The 13,539-nt window shown below is 43.2% G+C and overlaps 2 protein-coding genes across 5 annotated transcripts; one reads left to right on the top strand and one right to left on the bottom strand.

Moving 5' to 3' along the window:
* Positions 1–4,565: 4,565 nt before the first annotated feature.
* Positions 4,566–9,496, bottom strand: LOC100191712 (uncharacterized). Of its 4 annotated transcripts, none has more exons than XM_008682756.3 (14): positions 8,842–9,452; positions 7,506–7,686; positions 7,377–7,436; positions 6,870–7,033; positions 6,713–6,776; positions 6,526–6,594; positions 6,331–6,426; positions 6,167–6,211; positions 5,842–5,912; positions 5,667–5,733; positions 5,540–5,590; positions 5,244–5,402; positions 4,965–5,148; positions 4,566–4,817 (listed from the first exon to the last, which is right to left on the bottom strand). In XM_008682756.3, exons 1-13 carry the CDS (start codon positions 9,330–9,332, stop codon positions 5,002–5,004), a joined length of 1,665 nt encoding a protein of 554 aa, XP_008680978.1. In that variant the 5' UTR covers positions 9,333–9,452; the 3' UTR covers positions 4,566–4,817; positions 4,965–5,001. The 4 variants fall into 4 exon arrangements, with proteins under 4 accessions (XP_008680978.1, XP_035823553.1, XP_035823554.1 ...); XM_035967661.1 differs by having other exon boundaries at positions 4,617–4,817; positions 6,870–7,046; positions 8,842–9,496; XM_035967660.1 differs by having other exon boundaries at positions 4,608–5,148; positions 6,870–7,046; positions 8,842–9,496.
* A 1,363-nt stretch (positions 9,497–10,859) lies between these two features.
* On the top strand, positions 10,860–13,244 carry LOC103626442 (protein kri1). The gene has a single exon (XM_008646850.3). The coding sequence runs from the start codon at positions 11,079–11,081 to the stop codon at positions 12,993–12,995; it is 1,917 nt and encodes a 638-aa protein (XP_008645072.1). The 5' UTR covers positions 10,860–11,078; the 3' UTR covers positions 12,996–13,244.
* Positions 13,245–13,539: the final 295 nt, after the last annotated feature.

Raw genomic sequence — 13,539 nt, 5'->3', positions numbered from 1 at the left:
ACACCCTGGATGCCCTTAGTCGCAGTCCACAGCCAACATTAGCAGTTGCCCTTGGTCGCTCGCTGAGGACTAGCCATGCATGGCCGCCTCCCTCCACTCCTCTAGCGCTGGTTTAGTAGACATAATGAAAATAGAGAGGATCCATATAAATGATTCTCTTGCTATTTAACCCTTAATTTATTTATCCATTAAACTAGACCTAAAGGACCCTACATTTATTCCGTGGAAATATTACCAAGCTACCTCACCAAAAGAACCCTACCCTTGTGCTAAATAAACCATTTTTCTTAGAGTGTGTAACATCAAAACTTTGTGTCAGTAGACCTCTCAAAGGTTGTGTTTAATTGGTGCTCATTTCTACCCTCCCTAAGGATTGTTTCAAGGAGCAACAACTTCAAGCCATATGTCTCTGACTTTCGCTTCAGATTAAAGACGAATGTTTGGACTGTTGCAGCTGTAATCTATAAAGACAAAAACATTGTAGAAGCAGTAGAAGCCGATACAGATTAAGCCAAGCGAGCATGTGCGGCTTTAATCTGTACCGGCTTCTGCTACTTCGCAGGTTTCTGGGTAAGCGCAAAAGGGGTGTGCATTATTAAGTACGGTAATCTAGGTCCTAGTGGTGAAGCTATAGGTCTGCATACTTGGGCTACCTAAGGGAGCAATTACCATACACATAGATTGAATTCTAGTGTGTTGTCACTTGCGCGTAGAACCTGCACGAAGTCTCATAGTGAGATCATGTCGTGCACCTCAGAAATGCAATAAGGCCTGACATATGGGAATCACGATTTGGGGGCAAAGTTGCATACCTCTGCAGAATTTGATCAAACTAACAAATTGGTCACACTCACAATCATAATGGTCTGGATTCTCATATGATTAGAAAATGATCTCTTGATGCAAGATGCTTGATCTTGGTGGATGAGGAAGATTTATGATAAATGGTTATACAATTAATTATTAGTTTATGGTCCTTTATTCACAATGGCTTTTAGGCTATTCTAATAAAATCTTGCCAATTATAAGTGTTAATCGTAGTAAATCAAAGGCAACTTGTACCTCGTTATTATCCTTGCGTGTCATTAATTTTTGTGCACTGTGCTGAGTATATAATGTACTCATCCCTGTCATCTCCACATAAAATAAAGGTTGCTGAGAAGATGATGAATGTGACGTCTATTCTAAAGATTTTTCGGGTTGGTCATGTCGTTGGCCTTCTTGTGGCGTGGAATCAATATTGTCACAACTTAATAATGTTATACACTTGATGAGTTGTAATAATTGTACATTTGTATACACTATTTTCTTACAATTAATAAAGTCAATTACATGTGTGGGTGTGAATATTGATCCTATCACACATGTGATTATTACTTGATTTAGGTCTCCAAAATTTGGTTTCATAGAACTGATATCAATGTCTTGTTGATTGTAGGATAGCTAGAAGGCCTTATCTATATGTTTTGCTTAACCGTACTTTTTCCTCTCTCCTTTAATCCTACCTTCATTAATGCTTTTCATCTTTATCTTACCCTCAAGAGTCAAAGTCTTGACATAGATAACACTTTTGTCTCACACCTACCTTTATAAATATCAAGTTATGTACCTACTTGTTTTTGCTCTACATCGACCACTTATGCCATTCCCATTCTCTGTTCTGCCTTTCCATTCCCCCTTCCCGTACAGTCCTGCACAGTCCATTCTCATGTTCTGCCACAATTCCCTGTCATTCGCATTCCGCATTTCTCATTTCCCCTCCCCGCAAAGTCCATTCCCATTCTTAGGTACATCTCGTGCCTAGCTAAAATTAAATTAAAAAAAACACAAATGGCTCCAAGGGAATTTGAACCCGCGACCCCTCAAGAAAATGTGCTCATAGCTACCACTACATCACATGTGTGTTTATGTCTACATCTATTACAGTAGAAACGTCTACTACATCTCTCCCGAAGCCCACCTGCTACCCGTGCACAATATGTAGTAGTAGATAAGTATCACCGAGATTCTTAAATTATATTTTTGGATGCAGAGAGTAGTATTTAAAAAAGAGCCTTGCATGCAATTTATTTTGTTTGAATAATGTTTTCAACTTAAATTCCTTTTTTGCATGTGTGACATTTATTCTCCATAATATTTTTTTCCATGGATCTGACTTGTGAGTCATTTTCATAAACCAATGCCAAAGATGAATACATGTTTCTTACTTGGAAACCCTGAACAAACACCACTAGCAGGAGGCGCTCGCGTTGGCGTCACTCATCGACGACGAGAAGAAGCTTGACGACTGCCACTTCGACCTTTGGAAGCAGTCCTATGTGGCCGCATGCGCCGATGTGCACGGTAAGCTCCGGCGCAGCCGCCGCTTGGACGCGGTCCAGAGCGGCTGCACTGTGTTGTCCATCGTCAAACAGGGGGACCTCATGGTTGTCGCCAACACCAGTGACTCTCGGGTTGTTCTGGGCACCGCATTCAACGGCGGCACCATCACGACGTCCAGCTCATCATCCACCTGAAGCCCAACCTACCACGTAAGTTGCTACTGACCGGCCATGAATTCTTGTGCGTTGGGACGACGGCCGTTGCTGACGTTGTGTGAGTGTCCTCAAACAAGATGTATGTACAGGAGTAGCACATCCGGTGGTGCAACGACCAGGTGTATAACCTCATTGATGAGCCCGGGGTGCACTTCGTTTGGCAGCCCAGCCAAGAGTTATCGGTACTCGCCATGTCGCGCGCGTTCGATGACTACTATATCAAGGACTGTGGCGTCATCTCGGCGTCGGAGGTGACACAGAGGAGGACCGATAGCAATGACCACTCGTCATCGTCAGGGTAGCTTTTGTGCCAACCTGTCTTTAATTCTCTTCACAAACACACACTTGCCTTTTCGTTTAAGCAAGTGTGTATGGTGGTGTGTGACTGATGACTGACGATGTACGAGGGAACTTCTACCGGCAGGTGTGGCACGTGCTCTTCAATGATGAGACCATGTAAATCGTGGCATATATCGAAGTCTGCATGATACTGATGGTTGCAATGTAGTAGCGAAACAACTAAATTAAAATAACAAAATTTATGTATGGCCAGGATCACGAATGGATTATGAAACATTTTCTTATAACAATATAAGACACATTTTGTATATAAATTATCATGGTATTATATGTTCCCGTTGCAATGCACGGGCACTCACCTAGTTTATATTTATAAACTTCTTATCACCTTCTTTCCATGTCAGTGGATGAGCCATCAGGTGTTGACTTGTCGTTGAACCTTCATCCCATATCTTCCCATCCGTCCAGTGGAGTTCCACCTTAGGTGAGGTGCAACAATACATGCGAAGAATCGCCCTTCTAGAGATGATCATGGCAGATGAAGCACCACCCTTGGCTCTTTCTCGTCGAACGCACAGACCCACTTTACAGAGCCCTGAAGCACAACTAAGGGTGATAACGGGCTCTAAATTTTACATTAAAACATTAATGATTGAAATACTATTTGAATCTGACTCTATTTCTATTCATTTTTGAAATAAAATTAATCAAGAACTCATACGAATAGTCAAGGAACATTTGAATCGTGGTCTATTACCACCCGGCCCTAAGCACAACCTATAATCGAGTAGGAGGTGTCTCCCTTTACAATAAGTATAATAAAGTTATGTTGTTAGATCATTCTAGGTCATAGTCTGCTTTACAATAGTCCTGTAGTAAGTAGGGGTTGGTAATGGATCATGGTATAAATGTTTCTTTACGATTTGTTTGACCCCTTAATTATTTTTAGTTTAAAAATAAATATAAATAGTGTCTGATTCTAATATGACCCGACCCTTAAATTTTAAATAGTGTAAAATTTAGAGCTCACTACACCCCTAATAGTAAGTGGCTTGAAGATAGTTGATACTTATTATGGTGTGATCATTCATGTTTTGGCCTTTTGTACTATTTACAATGAAGTTGTGGGGTTCTCCGACAGCATCTTCATGAATAAAACAATAAATTTAATATAGTTAACTCATACCGCTATACTTTGGTGAGATATAAGGGCATGTACAACCCTGAGCCTCTTGAACCAATTTTCCAAATACAAGAGACAAGTAAGAGATTGCATGATACAACCCTAAGCTTATAGATAATAAATACAATCAAGATACAATATGCATAGTCGTTTAGAGATGAGTTCTTCGTGATCTTTTTTTACTTACCCCCTAGAGACCCCTTATTTAATTGGGTTGTACATGCTCTAATAATCAAATCCTTTTCATACTTTATATTTGGTTACCATTAATGAAGCAAAAATTAATCACCGCACATATGTAATTATCACCTAATTTTGGTCTCTAAAATCATGTGTGTGACAGTATGTATGTACATCATCCATTCCCATCCGTTCTATGTGCAAGTTGTTTAGGCTATTCTTGGAACATAACAAAATTGTTTCTAAAAAGTTGCGTCTGAATATTTGCTGCGCTTTGTTATGTATCTAAATATACATTACATCTAAATGGTCTAAACAAATGTTCAACTCGCCGAACATGAGGTTACAATGTTCAAAAGGTTATGTATCTGGATATACCTACGTTGGGCTTTGTTATGTAATCCATCTAGCAAGAATAAACACAACTTGAGGTTACAGGGTCATTGTTTGTCCAAAAAAGTTTTCTTACAGGAGTACATTAGAAATGCTTTCTATGTGCATTCTCAGTTCCATCGACAATCTATCAGTCCAGCGCGTATCTCACAGCAGATTCCGTAATGACAATATAATACTAACTCCCTTCTCAAATATTTGTCGCCTGCTAGTTCATCTTTGAACTAAAACGCAACAAATAAAAAAGAACGAAGTGAGCATTTGAAAGAAGCAACGAAACAAAATTGACGCACTATATTGGTCAGCCACTCGATGCAACCCAAATACAGGTGGGTATCCCATTGCATAAACGGAGGGATCCCCGGCCCTACCTGCGCCTGGTTACTCTTACACGGCATCGCCTTGCCTTCAGACTATCTCGATGTACACTTCCCCATTGATCGGGGCTGCAAAGAACGCAATCAGGAACGGGAACCTCCCAAGACACGTCATGAAGTCGTCCTTGCTGATCTTTTCGTCGCCATCTATGTCAAACGTCTTGAACAGGTCCAGCATCTGTCAAAAGGTTACATGGTCAGGACTCAGGAGTATGACATCATTGTGGCCAACTAGCGTTACTTGCTGTAATAGAGGGGCAACAGAGATTTTACTCTATCACCAGACGGCAGCAGCATGCTTAACCGCAGGACATCGGCTAGCTGTGCCCTGGAGATCTCAGATGTTTCAGGATCCCGGCACTTCTCAAAGGCGGTCTCACAGGCACCCTGGAACAACGGTTGCTTCCTCAGGTGCGCGCACCCAACCAAGAACTGCATACATTATACACCTAGAAACCTTAGCGCTATGAAATATACAGTACCGATGCATTACGGTATCCTTAGTGTCGTATGTAAAAGCAGTGTAGCACTAAAGCAGATGTACAATTCAATCGGATTAAGGTCCATACCTGACGGAACGTAATCGATTCCTTAATGCCTAAATCAAAGTAGTGAAATATCTGGAAAAAGAGTCAAGTTCAGCCAAGATGGGAAATCCTTTTAAGCTAATAGCAATTGTAGATACTGCGTCAATACCTTCTTACACAGAGGACTGCAATCCAGACCAAAATGAGCCCAAAAATCTTGTGCTTTCACACGTCCACTGCAATGTTTAAATGGTGTTACTTATCAAGTAACCATGAAACAATAGAATAGCATTGACTTAGTAAAGCATGAAGGGAGCTCTCCATTAAGGAATGAGGAGTCTTACTCGTTATCTGGATTCATTGCCAGGAAATGTTCCAATAGGTCCATTGCTTCTGCTGTGCTCACACCATAAATCTGAAAGGCATAAGAATACAATTGTTCATTCAACGGTAGTTTGAGATGAAGGAATTGACACACAACATCTACATACAAGTACACTAATGCATATTTAACTGTTCTTGTAGGAAATAATTCAGCATAATCTACTTCGTACAGAAGATTAAATTGATAGTTTACATTCTTTCTTTTTTTTTGCTTGATGGATTTTGACAACTGCAGCATTTGCATACTCATACACATGTAAACAATGTAGTTCAGGAAAAACTTACATCTTTTACCCAAGCCATTTCTACCATGTAATTTGAGCCATTCACCTGCAAATAGAAAACCCAGCTTATTAGGGGCATATCCTTTTAGAGGGATGACAGATGGACTAGCAAAAAACAGTTAGAGCAAGTAGGAATTCATAGTTATGTATAACTAGCCTCTTTACCTTTCCAGCTTCTATTGCCCGTGCCATAATCATAGAATCACCATATGAATAGGAAGTTGGCAAGACATTGAGGGCACGTGCCATAGCATAGCTGGTCTGCAAGAATTAAAATTTGTAGGGATGACATATTATCACACCACTAGTGAAACACACAGGATGTTAGATGAAAATTTTATTTGAGATGAACATATTTACATCCTCCGCAAAATGAAGGGCATTCTCTTGCTTGATCTCAGGAGGGTAGACAACAGGAAGGTACTCTACCTGTATATTATCAGATGATCAATACAATGAGCTAACTGTGCAAGACACAAGCACAAAAAAGACATATTAGGTGAGAGTTCAGACATTAGTTAGGCAAAATTCAGCAGGCCATGCATACCTCCATGAAATTATGAAATTGGGTGAACATCTTAAACATGAGCTTTAATAACGATATATTCCCCCTGCAACACAAAACATTGTATAGATAAAATTTTAAAATGCCAAGGCACAAAGATGAACGTACATCAAAAAGAATATCCATAGACAAAGCTCACCATGATTGATCAAAGTGCACATGTGGATAACGGACAACAACAGGTTGAACAGGGTAGCCAGGTATGAATGCACCATGTTGGAACGAAATCAGGAATCTCCCATTTGTTGTGGTACCTTCAGGGAATAACAGGACCCGCGGGAAGCTATTGCAAGCTGCCTTTCTCTGAAAGGACATCCTAGAGAGTATGTACCATATGAACAAATAACTAAAAGACAATCATGTTATTCTAGGACAAGTTGGCTGGAGTCGATTTTAGAATCAATTATGATGTCAGCTGCAAACGAAATTAAAAGGATCTGTAAAGCAGGCAACTGCAAGAAGTAGCTTGTAGATATCCTTCTGTTTGTTACTTTTTTCCATATATTAAGTCAATGTAGAGCAGTGATATTCAATAACTTAAAACTTACATAAATCAACGGGGTGGCTAACATGTGACAAAATACAATGCAACATTTTTAAAGGCAACCAAGTGATCACAACACATATTAAGAGGAACGGTTTTTACCTTTATTTCATTTACAGCAGCCTTCCGAGAAGCTGGTGAGAATCTGTCAACATATATAACCTGCAAAAATCTGTCTTAGAAGAAACTTGGAAATGTAGACAGTCGTAGGAAAATTGAAAAAATGCATACCTGCATCGCTCGAATAATTGTTCCAACAAATGGTAGGGCATCATGAGACTCTGACGAAACAATGGTTGGGAACAATTCATAGAAGAAGAATATGGGTTCTATGTACGAGATATGATTGGAAACAACAATAGGTGCGAGCTCCCTACGAGCGGGCCTTCCTTTCTTTCTGATCCAATGGTACCTGATAAGGAGTGTCCGACTAAGATCAGACAGTGTACACTAGCATCACAAGAAAAGAGACTGAGAAAGAGTATGCATCCAAATACTCAGATCAACTCAGCGTAAACACATAGCAAAGCAACAGTGCACAAAGCAATTTCATGGCCAGAAGAATACTAAGTTTTGAAAGTAAATACATGTAGCAAAAGAAGATGGCAATCATTGTCCATGCTCTAAAGTTTTGATTCAAAATGCTTGTCGTTCCTACACTATTCTGAAAGGCTAAGGCTATCTCCAGCAACTTACACATTCTATCTCTTATTACATCTCTTAATTCAAACTACGCTCTGCGAACAGTGCAGTCTACAATGTAAAACAATGTTTTGGGTGACTATATGGGTAACTTGCTGGACACGGGCTTACACACAAACAACACCATAGTCATAGTTGTTTTTTTTCCTTTGCTATATTTTTTCAGTCTATAGAGAAATTGCCCACCATTTGGGGTATTGATTTTCAGGACAGAGAAATTGCCCATGATTTTCAGTGAAGAGAAATTGCCCACCATTCGGGGCTATTGAAATCATTGCAATGGATGGAAGGACCACAGGAGAAATTCCTATTTGTAACATGGTACACCCCCACCTTTCATTTCAGCATGCACATGCACATGGAATCTCAGGTTGAACTGTGCACACGTTTTCGCTCTTGACGTAACCTAGCTGAACGCATGTACGAATGGTCCAACCTCCAACGTTTCTAACCCGTTCGTTTCCTATAATCCTATTGGTCTCTTCAAAGCTGCAATTCATGAAGTTAGCATCAACACGACAACACGCCATAAACACATCTGCCGCACGGACATTCAGCTTCCGCTACAGCATCGTCCCACCAGGCCACTAACCACATCATTGAGGCGCTCCCAACAAAATAGGCACGTTGTTGCGAAATAGCAGCCCTCCAAATCCAGCAAACCAACCCGCATCCCACAATCGCGTCATCGACACATAGGATTAGAAAGCCCCATCTCACCACACAAATCTAATCATCTAGTATTATGTTTTTTAGGGAAAAAATGCCAGGCAGCGGCTATTAGCTACCAGATTAGATCAAATCAAAATGAGACCAAGTCTACGATCCAGATCGCGTCCCGCGATCCAGCAACCGAGCGACTCACCCGAAAGAGAAGAGGATGCAGCGAGCTGAGATCCGCGTGATCCACATGAGCCGGCGGCGCCACGCCGGCATAGGCCCGCCGCCCACCCGCGGCCTCCCGTGCGTGTCCGCCCACCCGCGGAGAGCCACCCACGTGGCCGCGTAGCCGATCGCGATGGAGAGCCCGAACAGTGCCAGCCGCACCAACGCGACCGGCAGGAGCAGCAGCGTCCTCGACCACGCGTACACGCCGCCGCCCCACGCCGGCGTGCCGTTGCGGAACGGGTCGGCCGGGGACGGCCCTCGGTCCCTCGGCGGCCGGTCCTCCGAGAGGAACGCGAACGGGTCCCCGCCGCCGTCGTCGCAAACGGAGACCGCCGCAGCACCGTCGCTGTCGTCGTGGTGGTGGTGTCGGTGGTTGGTGGCGTGCCCGTTGGCGGCGGGCGCGCGCGCGATGGAGTCGGAGAGCAGGGGCGTGGAGAGGGAGGCGGGGGCTAGGCATGTAGAGGCCATGGACGATGAGGCTGGCTGTCGCCGGAGACAGCGGCGGGGAGGGAGGGAGGGGAGGCGAGCGATGGACGGCCGGGAGTTATGGCTTTTATTTATCAAAGCGAAACGGAGGCAAAAGCTATAGCCGGCAACAAGGGAGTCGCTGTTTTGTATGTGGTCGCCGTTTCGTTTTTGCTATTGTCCCCCGCAGTTTCATGAGTACTTATTGGAAATTTTAAGAATCGTTTCGTTTTCACCTGTCATGTATTTCCTTCTTTTAAAAACTCCACGTGTCTTTATGTGTTGAAATTTCTACTCCTTTCCTCCACATAATTTAGTCATTTTAGAATTATTCTAAATCAAACTATGTAAATTTTGACGAATAATAGATAAGATTACATTATTTTAAACTAAAAGAATCATATATTATAGTAGTTCAAGTCATAATGACTCTAGTAGTTTTATTTTTATATTGTAAAATTTTATAAAATATCTTATGTAATCGGTCAAAGTTGATAATAGTTGGCTTATGACAAATTAAAACGACTAAATCATGTGAACGGAGAGAATATGTATTATTGATTTTAAAAAATAACATTAGATAAATGCACGAGCAACATTCCTCGTACTTAAATGAGACATAACGGTGGTCTGTATGTTCCAAATCTAGACCTGCAATGCACTATTTTCATAAACTTAGAGATGTATGATATATTATTTAACCAGTTCAAGAACATAAAACTACAATTTTAAAGTTTATGAATCTAATCGACATCTCTTAACAAATTCAGAGATCACTGGTATGAACATACTCATATGACTCCAAATAAATAAACATTATTAGGATATTATTGAATGGCAAGTTTTATAAAACTAATAGTTTTTATAGGTGTTATGTGTTTCCTCTGTAATAAAGTATTTAGACAATGGAGCGAAGCTCAAGGCAACGTGTGCGACGACGTACTGCACGTCTGTACATACGGCGAGAGATCCATCCTGCTTGCACATGCCAAATGGGATGCGTGATCCGATCTCAACCACATCCATGCCGTACGTGAGTCAATACAAATATAATCACATCAATCATGCGAACCAGCAACTTCTAAACAAATTGCTTTTGCTTTTATTTTTGCTTTTGCTTTTGTATTTGTAGGCGAACCTAAGTTTAGTTTTTTTTGGCTAATGACTACGCCGACGGTGTCAATTCAGTTGACAGTTATTGCTGCTCCTACGACGGAGCACCGCCCAAACATATAATAATAGAGTTAATTATTATAGGTGCGTGGTGCGTCACGCACGCACGACGCCGACCGGGCGTTCGGCAAGTTGCTACACAAAAGCTGAGGTGCTCGTCGGGCACGAGGCCACTTGCTCCCTGCTGGGCCGCGAGGGGCCGGCCACAGCGATCTCACTCGGCACCGGTCGGCGTCGCGCTCCAGACCAGTCCACACAAGTCCGATCGAAACGCCTCGTCAGTTTTTTCCTCGTAAAAAAAGGTCGTTTTTTTTCGTTGGACAGGCAAACGTTAGTATTTTCTTCTTCTTTTGAGTAAGGCAAACGCTCGGCACGGTAGTACTGCTACACTTGGGCTTCTGAAGTACTGTCAGCCCATGGGTCGTCCTATTCCACGAGGCCCAGCCCAGTTTACCAACGTTGCGCGCAAGATATAATAGTCTCGGCCCGTGTCGATTCCATCGATTAAAACCCTAACCCGAGCATCTTCCACGCCGCCGTTGTCTCGCCGCTTCCAGCCGTTGCTCGCTGAAGAAGATGGGGAGGAGGAAGAAGTCCAAGGAGATGGAGAAGAAGCCGCTGGACATCCTGTCGGGCTCCGACGAGGACTTCGACAGCGGGGAGAACCTCTCCAAGATCCAGATCAACGAGGAGTACGCGCGTCGCTTCGAGCACAACAAGCGGCGGGAGGCGCTGCAGCGCCTCGAGGAGCGCAGGAAGCAGGGCCTGGTCCCCGCCTCCGACGACGACGAGTCGGAGTCCGAGTCGTCGTCGGAGGAGGAGGACGAGGCGGCCGCCATTGCCTCGCGCCTAGTCGACCGCCGCATGTTCGAGGTGATCCGCCGCATCCGCAGCGGCGATCCCCGCATCCTCGACAAGGACGCCAAGGTCTACTCCTCGGAGGAGGAAGGCGGCGAGGAAGGTGAGGACGCCAAGAAGCAAGAAGAGTCCAAGCAGGAGAAGGAAAAGACCAAGAAGGAGAAGCCTCTGTACCTCAAGGACGTTAATGCCCGCCACCTGCTCGAGGAGGGCCCCGAGTTCGCAGCGCAGCCCAGCCGGAGCAGCAGCAAGTTCGAGAGGATCGCTTATGACGAGCAGCAGAAGAAGGGATTGGAGGCTTTCCTTGAGGCACAGAAAGAAGCATTAGGCGATGGTGGAGACGATGATGGCGATTTATTCCAGGTGAAGGAAAAGGCTAGAGCAGGAGCTGACGACGAAGCGGAGGAGGACGAGGAGGAGAAGCAGACAAAGGACCTTGCTGGTGAGGTCTTTGGGAAGGATGAGGAGCTGGATGAGAACGAGAAGTTCTTGAAGGAATTTTTTCTTAAGAGGCCGTACCTTGAGACAGAGAAGAGTAAGTCCTATCTAGATAATATCCAGGAATTGTCAGATGAAGAGGAGCTCGAGATTCAGGAAGAGTATGAGCATGCTTATAATTACCGGCATGAGGAGGCCATGGCATCAGGGGCAGTGGTGGCGGATCGGGTGTTGGGACATTCAAGGGTTGTTGAAGGTTCGGTGAGGAAGAAGGAGAGCAGCAGAAAGCAGCAGCGCAAGAGCAAAGAGGAGCGGATGGCCCGTGTTAAGCAAGAGCAAGCAGAGGAGCTGAAGCATCTCAAGAATTTGAAGAAGAAAGAGATTGCAGAGAAGCTTGAGAGGATCCGAATGATTGCTGGGATTGAAGGAGATGCTGCTTGTAAGCTTGGTGCTGATGACTTGGAGGAGGATTTTGATCCGGAGGATTATGACAAAAAGATGCAGGAGATGTTTGATGATAGTTACTATGAGGCTGATGAGGTTGATCCTGAGTTTGGAAGTGGTGAGGAGATGGATTTGGAGAAGCCGGATTTTGGCAAAGAAGACGAATTGCTTGGGCTTCCTAAGGGCTGGGCTAGTGACCATTCAAAAGAAGAGTCTACTGCCACTGATGCGAAAGGTGAAAAAGGGAAGATCTCTCTCAAAGACAAGGTGGAGCTTGAGAAAGAGATGGAAGAGTACTACAAGTTAGACTACGAGGACACTATTGGAGATATCAAGACTCGGTTCAAGTATAAACAAGTTAAGCCCAATAGTTTTGGTCTGAGTACCTATGATATATTGGCATCAGATGACAAGGATTTGAACCAGTATGTTTCCGTTAAGAAGCTAGCTCCTTACAGAGAGGATGAATGGAAGGTTACACATCATAAGAAGCAGAGCAAGGATTTGATCCTTGGAGGCCAGAAGAAGGAAGGGAAGAAGGACAAATCTGGCAAGAAATCTAGGTCTGAGGAAGACCCTAGTTCTTCAAAAACAGAGAACGACAGGATGACAAATGGGCAAGAGTCAACAGATGCCAAGAAAAAGTCTACCAGAAGTGAACGGCGGAAGCGTCGCAAGTCTGAGCTAAGGCCATCCAGTGATCGATTAGAGGCATATGGAAAGATAAATTCAAAGCGTCACAAGAGCCATTGACCTTCTGAGATTCATCAAAGTACATCTGGGGAATTTTGCTGTTCTTTTTATGCATTGGACAGGTGAAAGTCTTAGATTTAGCTGTCCTTGCTTCTATTTTGGGAGATGCAAAACTAGTGTTGCCCTAGTAGAAACATCTGTTGTCTTATAGTTTTGCAGACATTGTGTTGTGCGCCTCCTTTTGATTTTGATTGTTTTATTTGTAGACCATATATATATAATATAATTTCCCTGCAATTTTTCTTGTCACTGTTGTGCACCTCCTTTCGTGGATGGTCAGGTTATCCGCTTATCCTGGTGATGAATTGGAATATGATCTCATGTCTCTGTTGCATTTGCATCGTAATTATGTCACTGTTATTGTGAATAAATATGTGCCATTTGAATGAATCTAGCCTAGGTGATTATACTGTTTAATCCAGACAGAAATCTGATAATATTGCAGATTGTAAGTAGCCGCTGAAAGCATTTAGTCCCCTGGTTGGTTTTAGTGATTAATGACAACGTAATATTATATGTGACTAACGTGTGTTTTGCAGAGACA

The sequence above is a fragment of the Zea mays genome, chromosome 5 (assembly GCF_902167145.1).
Source record: "Zea mays cultivar B73 chromosome 5, Zm-B73-REFERENCE-NAM-5.0, whole genome shotgun sequence".
NCBI classification, from domain to species: domain Eukaryota; kingdom Viridiplantae; phylum Streptophyta; class Magnoliopsida; order Poales; family Poaceae; genus Zea; species Zea mays.
Note: the sequence above shows the minus strand (reverse complement) of the source record. Positions and strands in the feature narration are given on the sequence as shown.